The 15,464-nt window shown below is 43.0% G+C and overlaps 1 protein-coding gene across 6 annotated transcripts in view; it reads left to right on the top strand.

Annotated features, from left to right (window-relative positions):
* SPECC1 (sperm antigen with calponin homology and coiled-coil domains 1) overlaps positions 1-15,464 on the top strand; it is an 89,914-nt gene that overhangs the window by 40,827 nt on the left and 33,623 nt on the right. For all 6 annotated transcript variants that reach the window (XM_027744632.2, XM_039381011.1, XM_039381012.1 and 3 more), the window contains one exon: positions 12,379-13,946. In XM_027744632.2, coding sequence (XP_027600433.1) covers positions 12,379-13,946 — 1,568 coding nt within the window. The remainder of the gene's footprint in view (positions 1-12,378; positions 13,947-15,464) is intronic.

Here is a 15,464-nt window from a genome sequence, read left to right on the forward strand (position 1 = left end):
TTTTTCCATTCATTACCAGCACTGTAGGTTTTGTATCTTGATTGGAATTGGTTCAGTTGCGTAGGAAAGCTATTAGGGATTAAGTAAATGGGCCCATATCCCATGAGCAGACTTATGTGCCTCTCATATTCTTGTCCTGATGGATGCTTTGGTGCAAAGTGTTAAAATCATTGCTACTCAAGCAAGGAAGAATTTCACCAGCAACTTCAATGAAGTCATTTTTATTAATGTATGAAATATGGAAAGGGCCTTAGGGACAGGGTGCAGTTAGTCCTTTGACATACTGTACTTATGTTGGCTGACTTTTCTTTCTTCCCATACTGAACTGTAGTTTATCCTTAAGCTTTCTTTTCCATGGATTGGCGACCAGTATTCGGAATAATTTGATGAATGGGAGTTAAATGTGTTTTGATTGCTTTCCATGGTCTGTCTCATTTCTAAACCAGGATGATACAACTGACTGGAGGAATCCCCTCCTGTACTGAGGATAGAAAGCTGGTTTAATTAGTATAAACAAGGCAGAATGCAAAGGTGGTTTCTTCCCTGCATCTGGAGGATATTCTTTTGTGTTTTTCACACCCTAAAGTTCTGCATTTTGCCATTGCAGCATTTATACTGGAGATGTGGAAATCCTTATAATATAAAATAATGATGTCTCATATCATTTTAATAGGGGTTATTTCTACAAGGGTGTGGATAATGATAAATTTGTTGGCAGGAGCTGAGTTCTCTGCAGGACAGGGGAGAGAAAGACTGTCAAAAGTATTACTGAATACTTACTCTTGTAGACAGAAATGCATGTGATTCCTGAATAAACCAGAGGTAATTCCCTGTGCTTGTGCAAAACAGAACCAGCTCAGCAATAAGGTCCATTAGTCACAATTACCAGCTGGTAAGTGGGGGTGAGGCTGAGTTTCCATGAACACAAGTCATTCCAGGGACTGGTATTCTCTGCTCTGAGAAAGCTCCTCCAGAGTGCAATAGCCCTGGTGTTGTCTATCTGCAATAATGTAAAATAGTTGCTAAATTGCAGCCTGTAGAGAAAGTGTTGAATTTTGCCTGTTTAAGGATGAATTCTCAGAATCCTGTTGTTTGGGGTTTTTTTTCAGAAGAGAAAAAGAAAAGCATAAAAAAATTAGACGACCAAGGAGAAGTGGGTCTAAGTCTTGTTCCCCAGAGCGTGTCATGTCAACCCTAACGCTGGTGCTCTGCTGCTGGAAGGGGACAAGGTGCTGGTGTTGTGTCCATCCCGGTCTGCAAATATTCCTTGGATGGAAAGAGTGTTCCAGAAAGTGGTGCCATTCATTTAAATCTTCAGAGTTTTTTAAACCTTTGTCTAATGGAAGGCTGTGTGCTCGAGACAGTGTGTTTTCAGCTGGATAAAGCAATGTATAGAAATATTTCAAGTTCTATTTCCAGACCTGCCGAAGAACATGGCAGTAACTTTGCTTAAGCCCAAGCTGAGTATCCGTGTGCTGATCCCTCTGTCCTAGGCTTACAATCTATCTTGCCCCAAGGGGGGAGGCACAAAGCTCTCATAGTATTTCTCTAGGCTTTTCCAGAGCAAAAGCTGGTGAGGATGGAGGCATCAGAAGGGAAGGGACAGTGCTCTTTGAGGGGCTGAGGATATTTCCGCAATCTTTATCTTCTGGATCTTGAGAAATGCTGCTTTCATAAAACCTTGTTGAGTTTGAAGAATGGACTAATCATGTTAGAAATTACTCTCAGCCTCCTCCACACATAGTTTCTTTGAGGCTGCTTGACTGCGGAAAATCTTTGACTGATCTTTTAATTAAAAACTCTTTTTTTTTTTACCAAGGAGTTGAAGCTCTTCCTGCTTTGAAGTGGGCAATGTTTTATAGATAAACATCTCATTATGTTACGAGCTTTCTTCTCTCCCCTTCTGTCTCATTTCTTTTCTTGATGTGTCTCCTCCTGTGTTGATAGTTTTAATGATTTCAGCCCCGTTCCCAGTATCAGGACAGCGCTGATCGGCTCCCTTGGTGCTGTGCTGGGCAGGGCTGAAGCTCTGGATGAGCTGTGGAAATTAAACTGCAGTCCTCTCCCCACCCCCTCACAGAAGCAGGCTGGAAATGACCATAAAACTGGGTTTATTATGTGGCCATCACGTTTCAGTAAACAAAAGTCAGTTGTAACACCAGTGCAATGCAAACTGGTTGTTAAGCATTAAGCAAACAATTTGAGGGAAAAAAAAAAGGCCTCTAGATTTTAAGAACCTCCTTTCATATTTCCATTTTTTAGCCCTTTTCCCCATTCTTACTGGTTTAGTAGGGTTTGAGAATTCGTGAGGGAAGAAGTTACTTCGGCTCAGTCAGCCCTGGCCTTTTGGGAGTGTGGGGCAGCATTCCTGCATGGGAGGGCTCAGGTCATGGATTCCTTGTACATTCCCTCCACAGCAGTGCTGTGTAAAGGCATTTTCTGCTGCTCTGTTCCTCTGTGGTGGCTCAGCTCCCTCTGTGGTACTTGCTGAAGTGTTTGTGGGAAGGACAGTGAATTAAATCATGACCCACCTCGAACAAAGAAAGCAAAAGGGGGATAAAGCCCCATGCAGATATCTTTATAGCCATGATATCTTTATAGTTCCATGATTCAATCCACAGTGTGCCCTCAAAGTTACAGGTTGAATAAATTAGCTTTCTGGTTGTGAAAATGTTGATATTAAGCATTTCCCCACTGTAAAATTGCTTTTTGGTAATCCTTCATGCTCATAAAGAGGTGTCATATCGATTTTGATGGTTAGAGGAGTGATCTGATCCACAGCACATAATGTGTCTGGAAAGAGCAGGATTCTTCATACTTTTCTTTCCAATTGGATTCTTGGACCAGGAGATTTTAGGAAAGTCCTTCATTAACTTCCAGCCACAGATCATATTTAGTTGTGTTCCTCCACAGGGCGGATGCGATGGTTGTCACATCTACATCTACTCGCTGATGGCCATTATTAGCTGAGTTCATATGGTTAGATTTAGAGTTGGTTTTTTGTTTGTTTGCTTTTTAATTTCCTGTACTTCTTGAAACACTCAATACTGGTATTCTATCTATTATAATTGTATTTTCCAGAAATGGCAGTACAGCTGTTCTGTCACCACTGTGAACCCGGTAAGGGCCGAGTGCTGAAGTTCTGGGCTAGATTAGCTGGGAAGCTGCTTTCGGAGCTGAAGAGAATTGTCTGCTTGTCTGCAAGCTAGAATCAAGGAAAATCCTGGGATTCTTACTCTAGCTAGTGGTCATTTATCTCAGGAATATTCCTAGTACAGCCATATGAGTTGACACATTAGTTTTCTGCCTTTATCTCAGAGCAAATCCACCGCTTTTCCTGATCAGCACCTTCTGTGGGAATGTGTTAGTAAACTCCAAGGATGTCCCCCAAAGCAGAGGATAGATAACCACCTTCTGGACAGCAGAAGCCTCAGAACTAGCAGATAGGAAAACAAAGGAAGCTCCAAACTTGGTAAGTTTGGAGATCAAACTGAAACCAGTAACCAGATCAAACTGAAAATCCCTTATTTCTGTGAAACACCAGTGGTTTTGTCTCTGTCCACAGAAAGATTGACATTTGTGGATATTTTTCTCAGGCTTTTGTCTAAAAAACCACCAGAATAGAGTTTGGCTTAAAACTCATTTTGCTGGAGGTATGAGATGATTATACCTGATCTCATCTCGTTTTTACAGGTGCATGGGCAGGAAATGTTCCAGAACAAACAAAATCAGGAAATATCAGAGTACACAGAAATCCCAATAATTGTGGTGTGCTAATGTCACAAGTATATAGAGCCAAGGCCCTCTTAAGGAATATAAAAATTTTATTTTTTTTTTTAAATAATGAACTGTGATGGCTGTGGAAATCATAAATTTGGATTAAAGCAGCAAGTAGGGATAATTTATTTTTAAAAGGGAAAATTCTCTTTTTCTGTAACTTTCACCAGATTAATTTTGAGATAATGCTGCACACTGAAAGTTTTAGTCATTCTTTTGTTGGGGATTAGACAAGGGGTATAGTTTGTAGGTGACTAAAGGTTTTGGCAGGCCCACTGGCATTAACAGTTCCAAAAAAAGTAGTGTTGAGTTTACCATTCCAGCAAGGGTAGGATATAGGGTTTCTCTGAACATTTGCTTTGGATGGCTGGGTGTTTGTTATGCCAGGTTGCCGGGTACTCCAGAAATCCGAGGCAGCCAGGGGTGGATTGCCGTGACACTCGTCATCGGCACCCGTGTTGGCAGACGTGGTCATTCCATGGGGTTTTGTATCCCTCTTTTCAGAGGTGAACTCTTGGTGCCAGGGTTTTATGGAACAGTGAAGCCCCTTGGATGCTTCTTGGCTGTTGAGCAGAGTCCTGTGTTTGTGAAGCCAAGACTGGCCATGCCAGTGAGGGACTCGTGCCTAGGGCAGTTCTTGCCTCAACAGGCTTTGCAGATGTATCTTTGAGCCTTGGACTTTTGAGCAAAACTTCCCTCTCACAGTACAGCCTCCACTGCATTTGTGCTGGGTATAAAATTTTATTCAAGACAGGCATATCCAGGCTTGAGTTTTCAATTGAGACTTAACAAACCTTCAGGAAACTCAAGTATAAGAAATGCTCGGAGGAACTCTTTTGTATGGACACTGGCAAGTCTCTCAGGGTAAAGAGATTTTAACTACTCCTGCTGTTATTCAGAGAGGAATTGTATGTGAACAGGGCCATAAAGAGCAGAGAAAGTCAGCTGAAATTCACAGTGAGATTTTGTGAACAGGGTTTTGATCAGATCTCATCTCATTTACCTTCTGAATGCGACCTTGTTTCCACTCTAATAGCCCTGGGCTGGGACAATGTGAGCTTGAAATTCAGTTCTTGTTCTTGTGGCTGTGCTAAGAGTTTGGAACCACCAGACACTGAGTAGAGCTGATCTTTTTCTATTTGCATTTTAACGTGTTTTTGGAAGAGTTAAATGTATAAGAAGGGCAAGATGACAAAGTTATTGATCAGGGTGAATCCGAAAAGCTGAAAATAAAATGTTTGCAATCTTTAAGAAACTCCTTAATTGTGCAGCAGAGATTCCCTGGGTACCTTCTCTTCTAAAACAACTACTTAACTTGCTAGGGCCTTTTGTGGATTCTAAGAGTACTTGTTTAGATGCTAAAATCTGCACTAAATGGAGATGCTTCAACTGTAAGGTCGTCTCTACTACTGGGTTGCATTCCTGCCATGGGAGAGTCCTTTCTAGTGGCCACCCTTCAAAAGAATTTCCTACTAGTAGTTCATCTGCAGATTTAAATTGATGACAGGTAGTTATGTCATAACTTAGTCTTTGAGTTACCAAAACAGTGCCTTTTCTTTTGTGCTTCTTGCACCCCAGATCTCTTTTTTTTTTTTATCTTCTAATTAAAACAAAGAGTCAGCCAATCTTTACCAAGTGTTCAGATCAAATGTCAGTGGTCTCTGTAGTCTTCCATTAGGAATTGCTCAGATCTAGATGCTTACTGCTGCTTTTTATTTGGAACCTCTGGTAGTACAGCTTTTCAAATACAGGTGTTTGTTGTTCTCTAATACTTTGTAATATAATTTTATTTCTCTTTGGTCTCTTTCACTCCATGTCAAGTATTAGCACCTGAGTTGCTTCCTTACACTTTCCACAATGATTACACAGATCAAAATCTTTGCACTAAGCCTTTTAGGTTTTTCCTTCTGGTGCATATTGTACCTATTCCACAGGCACTGTAGTCAGGCAGTCCAGACAGTCCAACAGGCCATTAAAATGATTCAGGAAAAAAGTTCATGTTTTAATTACTTTTAGTCTGTGTTTGCTAAGTGAGTAAAAGGCCTTATTTGAGCAGATGGTTCTATATAATTAGTGCTAGATTATCAAAACCACATTTGTTGTTCTGCAGCCATCTCCTTGTCTTTTCTCAAAGCTAGGTGGAGTACAAGTGAACCTTCCCAAAGAGTTGCTGACCTGTAAAGGTGTTGGCTCTATGACTAACACTCTGCAAACAGACTAATTAATTCAGAAGAACTCTGACTGGCCAAGCCTTGGTTTGCTTTGCTTGCTGTTGCATAAAGACCAGGTAGCAGAGAGCCTTGGCTTTCTGTAGGACAACTCTAAAAGAGATGGAAAATGGTGTGTTCTCCTGTTTTTGAGGATTATCCAAAGGAGTATCCAATGCTGTGGTCACAGAAGAATGCTGACAACTAAACTGTTCAGCTCATTCCCTCTGTGTATCAAGCAGATCAAGCCATAATAACTTGTCACAGTATAACAGATTCATTCTTTATCCTGACTTTTGCCTAAGCTGATGATTGAGCAGAGGTTTTACACATTTCACTCTCAAATATGAAGTTCTAAACAGCTTAAGCAGTTTTGAAAATCACAGTAGTTGCTGATCTGTGTCTCTTGCCACCTGTATCTCTGAAAATCCAGCCTTCTGCATCCAGTCCCACTCTCAGTTCAACCCCCAAGAAGCTGATTCAGACCTTCCTCATGAGTTGATTTAGTTATCTGCATCTGTTCAGTATTTGTTACCGAGTTGCTGTTGGCATGCCTGGAAGTTTAAGGATAGAAGCACTAATGTGCACAGCAGGATGTGTGGGGGGATTTTGGCTCTGTGTAGGTTTTGTATGAAGTAGCCCAACCCTTACCAACAGGTAAGGGTTGTTGTATCTGCCCTCCTTCTCAGCAGTCAGGTTTGCTTTTTCTCCATGCCACCATGAAAACAGTGTGGTTCCTGTTAATTAGGATATCAGAAGATCTCTGGTCAGCAGGGAAGTTGTTTTTTAACTGTTTCATTTGCTTAATCAAAGGAAAAAAGGGGCAGGGGAAAATAGGGCGTTTCAATAAAGCAGATGTGTGCTCTGAAAGCTTTTAATGAAAAAGTACTTTAAAGGAGTAAAGTGTACAGCACTCCTTCCTCTGTGCTGTACAGTCATCATTTCCCAAAGGACATTCCTAGCTCACTCTTTATCAGTCTCGGTATCAATCTCAGGATCAATGTTGGAGCAGGGTGAAGATGATCTGCCCAGTCCCCTGGACTTTCAGTTAAGCTTTGAGCTCTTAGTGGCTTATCTGCCTTTGGAAAATGGATTTTAAGCACCAAGTTAATTAGGTTCTTAAAAACATTACTCTGAGTTGACAAAAGAAGTCAGAAAACACGTATTGCAGGAACCACTTTTCTGTCTGAGCCTTGGAAGTTCTGTTCAGGTGACAAAATTTATTAAAACATCTTGGCACATGGAAACAGAATTCCAGAATAAAGGAAGAACCGCACTCTCCTGTTGGCAGGGAGGCTGTTAGCCCATAATTTCTTGTTGTGATCTTTTTTGTTTCACTCTCCTTTCCTAAGGTGGATTTAAGGGTGACAAAAGACACAGGGCAGTGAATTTGCTGATGTGTTGGAAGTGCAGGATCGGGAATGAGAGAGCTGTAACAGCCCTCCTGGAGCAGCAGATCATCACGAGAGGACAAACTTGTCTGCAGGCAACAGTTTGCCTTTCTGAGATGTATGACTTGAACATTGCAGAGTCCTATGAATAGCTTTCTTTTATTTCTTGTTATCCTGCCCTTGCAGTTCAGATAAGGTATCCATTGTTGAAAAACATCCCAGCAAAGCTGCATCTGTCTCCATGCTTTAGTCTTACATGACTGAAATGCTTTCTGAGGTGACTCGGTGATCGGTGCTTAAATTACATAGATGGGCTCTACATGCAGGAGGCTTAGTACCTGCTTAAGCTATGGAACAGTGAATTACTAACCTGGAATTCTAAATATGTGTAAGAACAAAATGTGTTTTTATTGTTCATTGCTTAAGAGTTGACAGGATTAAAATTGAGGAAGAACGTTTGAAATGGAACATTCCCTGTTAGTTCTGTCTGTGGAACAGCAGAAGGCCATGGCATTAACCTTTGGGTTATTAATATGTTGATGGAGGGAAGGATTAAGAGCAGGCTGTGGGACACAAATGGCACAAAGGCCAGAGGCAAATAATTTTGTGTTGACCCCAGTTCTAAAAAATAGATTGGAAGCAGAAATCAGAACATTTGCAAAGGTGTTTCTGCAGTCAAACGTAGTCTTCCAACTGAGATTATTCCTCTGCTCTGGGTCTGGAAAAGCAGGTACTTGAACTATTTAATTTTCTTGACTCCTAATTATATTAATGTCAAGGCCAGTGTTTTACTGCAGTGATATGTGCTATCAGAGTCCATGGAATGTGAAGGCAGGTAAAGATTGAATCTTCATTCCACCGTGTCACGCGTGTCCCCCCTGGGACTGGCGAAACGTTCGTCTCCTGCTCTCCCTCACCCTGCTCTCACTGTAATTACTTTGGCTGCACTGCAGGGGTGTCACTTCTGAACAGCAATCCCAGGTGTTTCACCTTGGAGGATTGGGAAGTGTTTTTCTCCATTCCATAGTCCGTTTCTCCGGGTTGCGGATGTTCCTGTGGGAGCTGATGCGGGAGGTGCTGAGAGCTCAGGACAAAAATAGATCATAATGTGGAAAAACTGAAGAGTAATCCCGATCCTTCCTTCTGTGAAAAACATTGTAGGCGTGCTGAAAATGGGATTAACATGGTGAAAGGTCATCAGGAGGGCTCAACTTTTATCTCATTAAAGTAATACTCTGGCTTTTGACACCTGTGGAAAGTCAGGGAGTGCTCCCTGGCAGCAAGTGGCCATGGGCTCCCAGTCCTAATCCTGACTTCCCGTGACCTTGGGTGAGGTATTTCATTTCTCTCTGCTTTCCTGTCTTGTAACGTAAACTTAATTATGTGTTTCAGAGGATTTGAGTTAAATAGCTGTTAATTTTAAAGCACTTGGAAAATTATACGTGTATATACGTGTTTCACTGTAATGCCTCACGTGTGAGTAGTCTGGCTGATGCTGAAAATGGAGCAGTTCTTCCTGGGTGCCAGGGTGAGGAAGGTGGTGATGAGGTGACCTCAACCTGAACAAAACAGCTTTTCAGGCAATCACTCTCAATGGAGTAATTCAGGAGTAATTCCCAAAATTACTCCCGAAGTGGGGGAGCACAAGCCGAGCCCATTAGCAGAGTGGTCGTGGGACTGGGAGCACAGGAGGTTTGGTGTGGTGCAAAGGGAATGAGAGATACATTGATGGTTGGAGGTAGCCTGGGCTTGGATATCTGGAATGGTGAGTTGAGCTAAAAGCTTGGGCAGGGTGGATGAGCAGTGTAAACAGGAATGAGGTGCCAAAGCACCATTTTGACCAAACAGAAAGGTATTCAATGGTTTGGGTTTTTTTTTCTGGAATGTCTCCATCAAGATGCAGGGCTCTTTGTTTTTCTCTTCCCTGCTCAAAACCAGCAGCACTTTCCAGGAAGTGAAGATCTGTGTGATTCCAGCCACTTCAGGCAGCAGCAGCATAAATCAAGGCTGTGTTGAGCCCTGCAGCCTGGTAGGCACATGTCTGTCTGGGGTCTCCCACAGACCATCACCAGGGTGGGGGCCGAGTTAATCAGGTCACCAGGGTGACTGGCACAGCCCTAAATGCAGTTCCTGCTTACGGATGCCCCTGGGCTGTGGGGTTGGCAGCTTCACTGGTGACTGCTACACTGCTCAACTCCAAGGTCGTTCAGAGCGGGAGTTGCCCATAAAATAGCCATTAAAGTAGTGTTTATACTTAATTTGGTGTTTTGTGATCAACATATGCCTTTAGAACTATTTCTTTTCCGGGATCCTTTTTAGTATTACATGGCACTTATGGAGAGTGGAGTGAGGAAAATACCTAAGCCCTTCTATGGCATGAAAAAAACAGGTTGGTTAATGGTTATTGATGGGTAGCAAATGCTTTGTGATTTATGGCAGAACAAGTCAGCAGAGCGTGGAGTCTTGCAAAACACATGAGACACGTTGAGTAAGCTCAGAGCCTGCACTGGTTGGCCAACTGGTGAAGTACAGATAATCCCAGTTAAATATCATTAATTGTTATCCCTGTGTATGTGTTTTCCATTGTTCAGGATCATGTTGCAGTTGTCATCTGGTGATGATTAGAAGCACGCTGGTGTGGCTACCAGAAGTGCTTCATTTCTGTTAGGAAAAGGTGGTTTTCCCAGTGCCACGAGATTTGCACCAGTGTGTAATAGCATCATTATTTCTTGTAATGTATAGGATGCTGCCCAGTCAGCATTGTCCACTATTATATAATACTAGTCAGTCATGTGCTGGCCAGATGAGAGTCATGTTATTGCACTGGTTTGAGCATTGAAAAAAGAAGAGTTCTTTGAAGCACTTGTTTTGTTGTGATTTTTTTTAATAACAGTAGAAGACCCTCTCAGATGGAATACAAGTACAGGACCCCTACAGAATGCTTCAGATCACCCCTTAGGCTCCATCTGTGGCCTTTTATAATGTGTATTTTATGTATTAAATCCGTAGTATGACTACAACCTGTGTGAGTACTGGTGCTCTACACTGGACCCTCATCCTAGTCTGTGGTCAGGGTGCACTCAGATGCTCTGACACCTGGGGTTCCCCTGAGCCTCTCAGCGGGAAGGAGCTGTGCTGAGCTGGGATTTCTCCACTGGAAGTGACACGTCACATCAGGGTCCTTTCAATTTTCCTCTTGTCCTTCATCTCACAGCATTTGCTGCACCAACAGCACGAGCTTTGCTCGTGTGCTGAGCTCGGCTGGAATAGGGTTTACGGGTGCCAGATGCTGGCAGTGGGGTTTGGGAATGTGATGAGTGGTGAGCCGGAGGGGCCTCCAGCTCTGACAAGATCTGGAGTTGCCCCAGCAGCCACTGGAGCTGCAGTGGGAGAACTCCCATCCCGGAGCTGAGCCGTCCCCTCCAGCTGTAGATGACTAACTGAAGCTGTGTGGGCCGCTGGCTGTCCCTGTATCTCTTCCCCTAAACACTGGAGCCTTTGTCTCTGGCCTTATCGTGCCCCTGCCCTGACAGAGCCTCTCTGTGCTCTCCTGCCAGCGCTGCGCTGGGTTCAGGGGGCTTTTCTTCAGCTGCTCTTTGTCTCCGGGTGTTTATTGTGCTGCTGCAGAGTGTGTGTGTTTGGGAGGGAGGAGGAGGGGCTCCTGTTTGTGTGGGCTTTATAAACCCAGTGCATTCTTCAAAAGAGATGCTGAGCAAACCGGGTGGTGTTAATATTAACCCCTCAGTGCCCTGCATTGCTGCAGCGAGAAAAATGCTGTGGGAGGGTTATGAAGTTGCTGTGTAAGGCAGGGAGGCTGCTTCCCCTCTGGTCTTAATGCCCTTTGATTTTCTGTGGATGGTGCACATGTACATGCACCAGGCAAAGACCCTCCCAAATCAGGAGAGATGGAATTGATTCTAGGAGTCCTTCTGGAACTTGTTTTTATTGCAAACACTGTCTCACTGACCCCTTCTGTTTGCAGAACTCTCCCTTGCATCCTGTTTATGTGGCTACATTGGACAATATCTCTTCATTGTACCATATCCCCAAACTTTATGGCCCTGTGCTTTATGGCTTTGCCTTTTGAATAAGGTACTGAAAGCAGGATTTTCTTAAATTCACAGTTGCCACTTGCAGTGGCGTATGATACCTTCCCTTTGAACCAACTTCTTTTCTTTAACCAGCTTGTTAAAACTTCCATGGTTTGGATGGCTCCTGTGTCTTCAGTGCCCACGGTCACACATTTCAGGAGGGCTTTAAAAAATGAAGATCAGCAACTCATAAACTTTATTTCCCTTATAATCACACAGTGCTTTGCACTGTTGATTGGTGGGAAAGAGAACCCCAACCAACAACTAAACAGAACAGTGTCAACTCTCTAACCTCCTTTTGCTCTTCCTCTGTAAGAGGATGGGAATGTATTACATGGAAAATATCTCTGTGAAGAGACAGAAGAGAAGCTGCAGCATCACAATTGTCTTAGTGTTGGAATTGCCATAGAGAGTCTCATATTTCACTGAGTCTGTGGTCAGCATAAATGTTTCAGCCCTTTTTATATTATGATCTGCCTAAATGCAAATAGTTTTATGTGTGATAAAAATACTTTTTTTTCCAGATACATTATCTTTTCTTAAATTAACTGACATTTTCCCCAGAAATCAGTAGAATTAGATTAAGCATTTTACAAAGTACTGTAAAGAATCTTCCAAGTAATTAATATCCTGATATTGGGGATTGTAGTTCATGTATTGCAGCACCTGTGTATTATATTATTACGCTGGGAAAAAGTTAAGCAGGCTGTGTTCCTTTGCAGGGGGTAGGAAAGGAAGAAATGCAGAATAATAGGAGCTTTTGAAACATGAATCCACACAGTCATGACTAAACCTATTCAACCACTCAGGTGGTTTTTTTCCAAGACTGCTCTAGGCTTTAGCATTGTTGTTGTGTGACTTGTTTTCTTTATGCACCAGCTCAATTAGCTTCATCTCTTCTTCTTCTTGAAGGCACAGTTTCGGCTGCAAAGCGCACAGGGATCCCAGCACCCCGGGAAATCTCATCCTCTGTCTCCAGGGAGAGAGCCGTGCTGCGTGGTCAAGCCAATGCCAGGAAAACACAACCCAGCCCCACCTCTTCTGGTGCACCAACTCCTACCAAACACGTGCGCCCCACCAGCAAGTCCAAGCAAGAGAGTGAAAGCGGTGACAAGGCTGTTCTGGAATCTCAGGTTAAAGAGCTCCTGGCAGAAGCAAAGACAAAAGATTCTGAAATTACCAAACTTCGCTGTGAGTTGAAGAAATGCAAAGAGAAAGGGTCCCTTAATGCTGAAGGAATGGGTGCTTCCAGCCAAAATTTAGAAACAGTATCACCTGTTGACATAGATCCATTGATACGGTCTCTTCAGGAGAAAAACAGGACTTTCCAAAAAGAGCTCGCTAGCCTGGGAGAAGAAAATCGCGTCTTAAAAGAGAAATTGCTTTATCTGGAGAACTCCCCTCTGTCAGACACAACAACAAGCAGTGGAGGTGACAGCAGCCTCCCAACCCCAACTACCCAGGAGTCCAGTTTTGGAAGCCCATCCAAAAATGCATCGAGAGGTGAAGTGGAGGAGCGCAGGCAGCACGTGAACGGGGGTGCCCTGCGCAATTCTGGTTCTTCCAGCAGTGATGTAACTAAAGCTTCCCTGTCCCCTGATGCATCTGATTTTGAGCACATAGCAGATGTACCTTCCAGGCCAACATCTGCCAACAGCAACCACTTCAAAGGTTCCAAATGCTCCACTGCAGGAAGTTCTCCAAACAATATTAGCGACCTCTCTGTTGCGTCCCTTACAGAGAGAATACAAAAAATGGAGGAGAATCACCACAGCACAGCAGAAGAATTACAAGCCACTTTGCAGGAGCTGTCGGATCAACAGCAAATGGTGCAGGAGCTGACAACAGAAAACGAGAAGTTAGTGGAAGAGAAGGCTCTCCTGGAGACCTCCTTCCGTCAGCACAGAGATAGAGCAGAACAGCTGAGCCAGGAGAACGAGAAGCTGATGACTCTCCTCCAAGAGCGATCCAAGAATGAAGAAAGCAGAGCTCAGGAGGGGAAGGTCCTCGAACTGGAACAGAAATGTGCAGAAGTTCTTGAAAAAGCACAATTTGAAAGAGAGAAACTGCTCAACATTCAGCAACAGTTAACCAGCAGCCTGCGAAGCCTGGAAAGGGAACATCAGGATGCCCAGCAGGTGATTAAAAGCCTGAGAGAAGAAAACGAGAAGCTGCTTAAACTTGTAGAGGTGGAACAGCAGAGCAACAGCACAGCGACAAAAAGTCTGGAGGACTGTAAAATTGCCTTGGAAGGTCTGAAAATTGAGAATGGCTCTCTCAAAACTCAGCTGGAGAATGAGAAACAAAAGGCTGCAGAAATCAACGTGATGGGCTGTGCCCCTGATGACTCAGAGGTGCAGGAGATGCTCAAAGTGGCCCACGCAGAAAAGGCTCAGTTAGAAGCCTCTTGCACTGAGCTTAAACAAGAGCTGCTGAAGGCAAACAGTGAACTAAAGCACATGCAGGGTCTACTGTCTAAGGTAAAGCAGTAACAGCTGTAAAACAGAATGATTGTTTCTGTCCTTCCATAAATAGGTAATTATTGGTCTTCAGATTGCTGTCGAGCCATGGATTATAAACTTCCAGGATTTAAATTACAGGAATTAGTTTTGAATGGAACCTGGGGTCCTATGGTGTTGTCTCAGTTGCTGCTGCTGTGTGCATATTTTCCCAGGAGTAACTGTTAATGTAGCTGTATTTATAAATTCAAAACTATGTTGTCCTAATATCTTCTGCAGAATTGACTCTTTTAATAAGTAGAGTTGTGTTTATCAAAATTGGAGCAAAGAACAGGTCAATAAAAAATTACTTTGATATTGTGTGAACAAATGTTAGTGTAAATCACTCGCTAATTAGATGGAGAGAAGGGCATGAATAGTTAGCAGTGAATATTAAATTCTGAATAATTAATCATAATTAATTAGCAGTGAACTGTGGATGTCATTGATCATGAGAATACAAGGATCTGAGTTAATTAACTTCCGAGTTAATGCTTAGAGAAGCTGGTAGTTACAGCAGTATGACTAATGTTGCAGCATCAAGCTCCAGATGAGATTATTTTCATAAAACTAAAATACTTTTACAAAACTGAGAAATACTCTATTTTGGGATAGGTAAAATAATGGCAAAAAAAATTTAAAAATATTGATTTTAGAACAATTTTCCTCTACCTCATTTAGTAGTTTGTAGCTTTGCTCCAAACAAGTTTACCCCAGTTATTATTTCATTTTCTGTGGATATTCAGAAGGGAGCTGCAATGTGAGGCATCATACAACAAGTGTTAATAAAGCACAGGCCAGTGATTGTGTCCCACTGCTGCAGAAAGAGTGATAGTGTGTGCAGTCCTTCCTGTATGGGGAAGGGATCATGAGAAGAATGATAAAATTGGCTGCAGAGGAAGAGAGCCTTGCCAAAAAGCACCTCCATGATGTGAGTGATTTAGAAAATCCAGATGTCCTTTCAGCTTAAATAGGTGACCACAGCAAATGGAGTTAGTAGAGGAAGCTCCCAAGTGCTTTCTGGAGCTGCAGCTCATGAAGAATAAATGAAAAACTGCTGAGTGCTCAGACTCTGGACCAAACTTTTATTGCTTGGTTTGGAAACCACAGATTTCCTCCTTTTTACTCTTCCTTTCCCTCGAATTAAGCTGTTTTGAATCATTGGCTACTTGTGACACCCAGACAAGACCACAGGCTTCTGTAAGGCTGCCCTTCACTCAGGCTGTGCCAGTGCTGCTCACTGAATTGGCAGCCTACACCTTTTTCGTACTCAGAGAGCTCCCCCCAAACCTGGAAGCATTGATCCGTGGGCCTGAGCCAACAGACTGAAGTGCAGCAGATTCCCCCTTCAGTAATTCCAGATGTCCTATATCCAGAAATATACTTATCTGCAGTAGCTGGCTCTGCTGTGTATGTTTTCACAGTCCATTGAAAATGCACATGGTAGAAGCAGCAAACTGTTGGTGTGGATGAACTGATCATGATCTTGGCCCTAAGGCA

This window comes from Pipra filicauda, unplaced genomic scaffold (assembly GCF_003945595.2).
Source record: "Pipra filicauda isolate LSUMZ 115617 unplaced genomic scaffold, ASM394559v2 scaffold211_size2331000_pilon, whole genome shotgun sequence".
Taxonomy (NCBI): Eukaryota; Metazoa; Chordata; class Aves; order Passeriformes; family Pipridae; genus Pipra; species Pipra filicauda.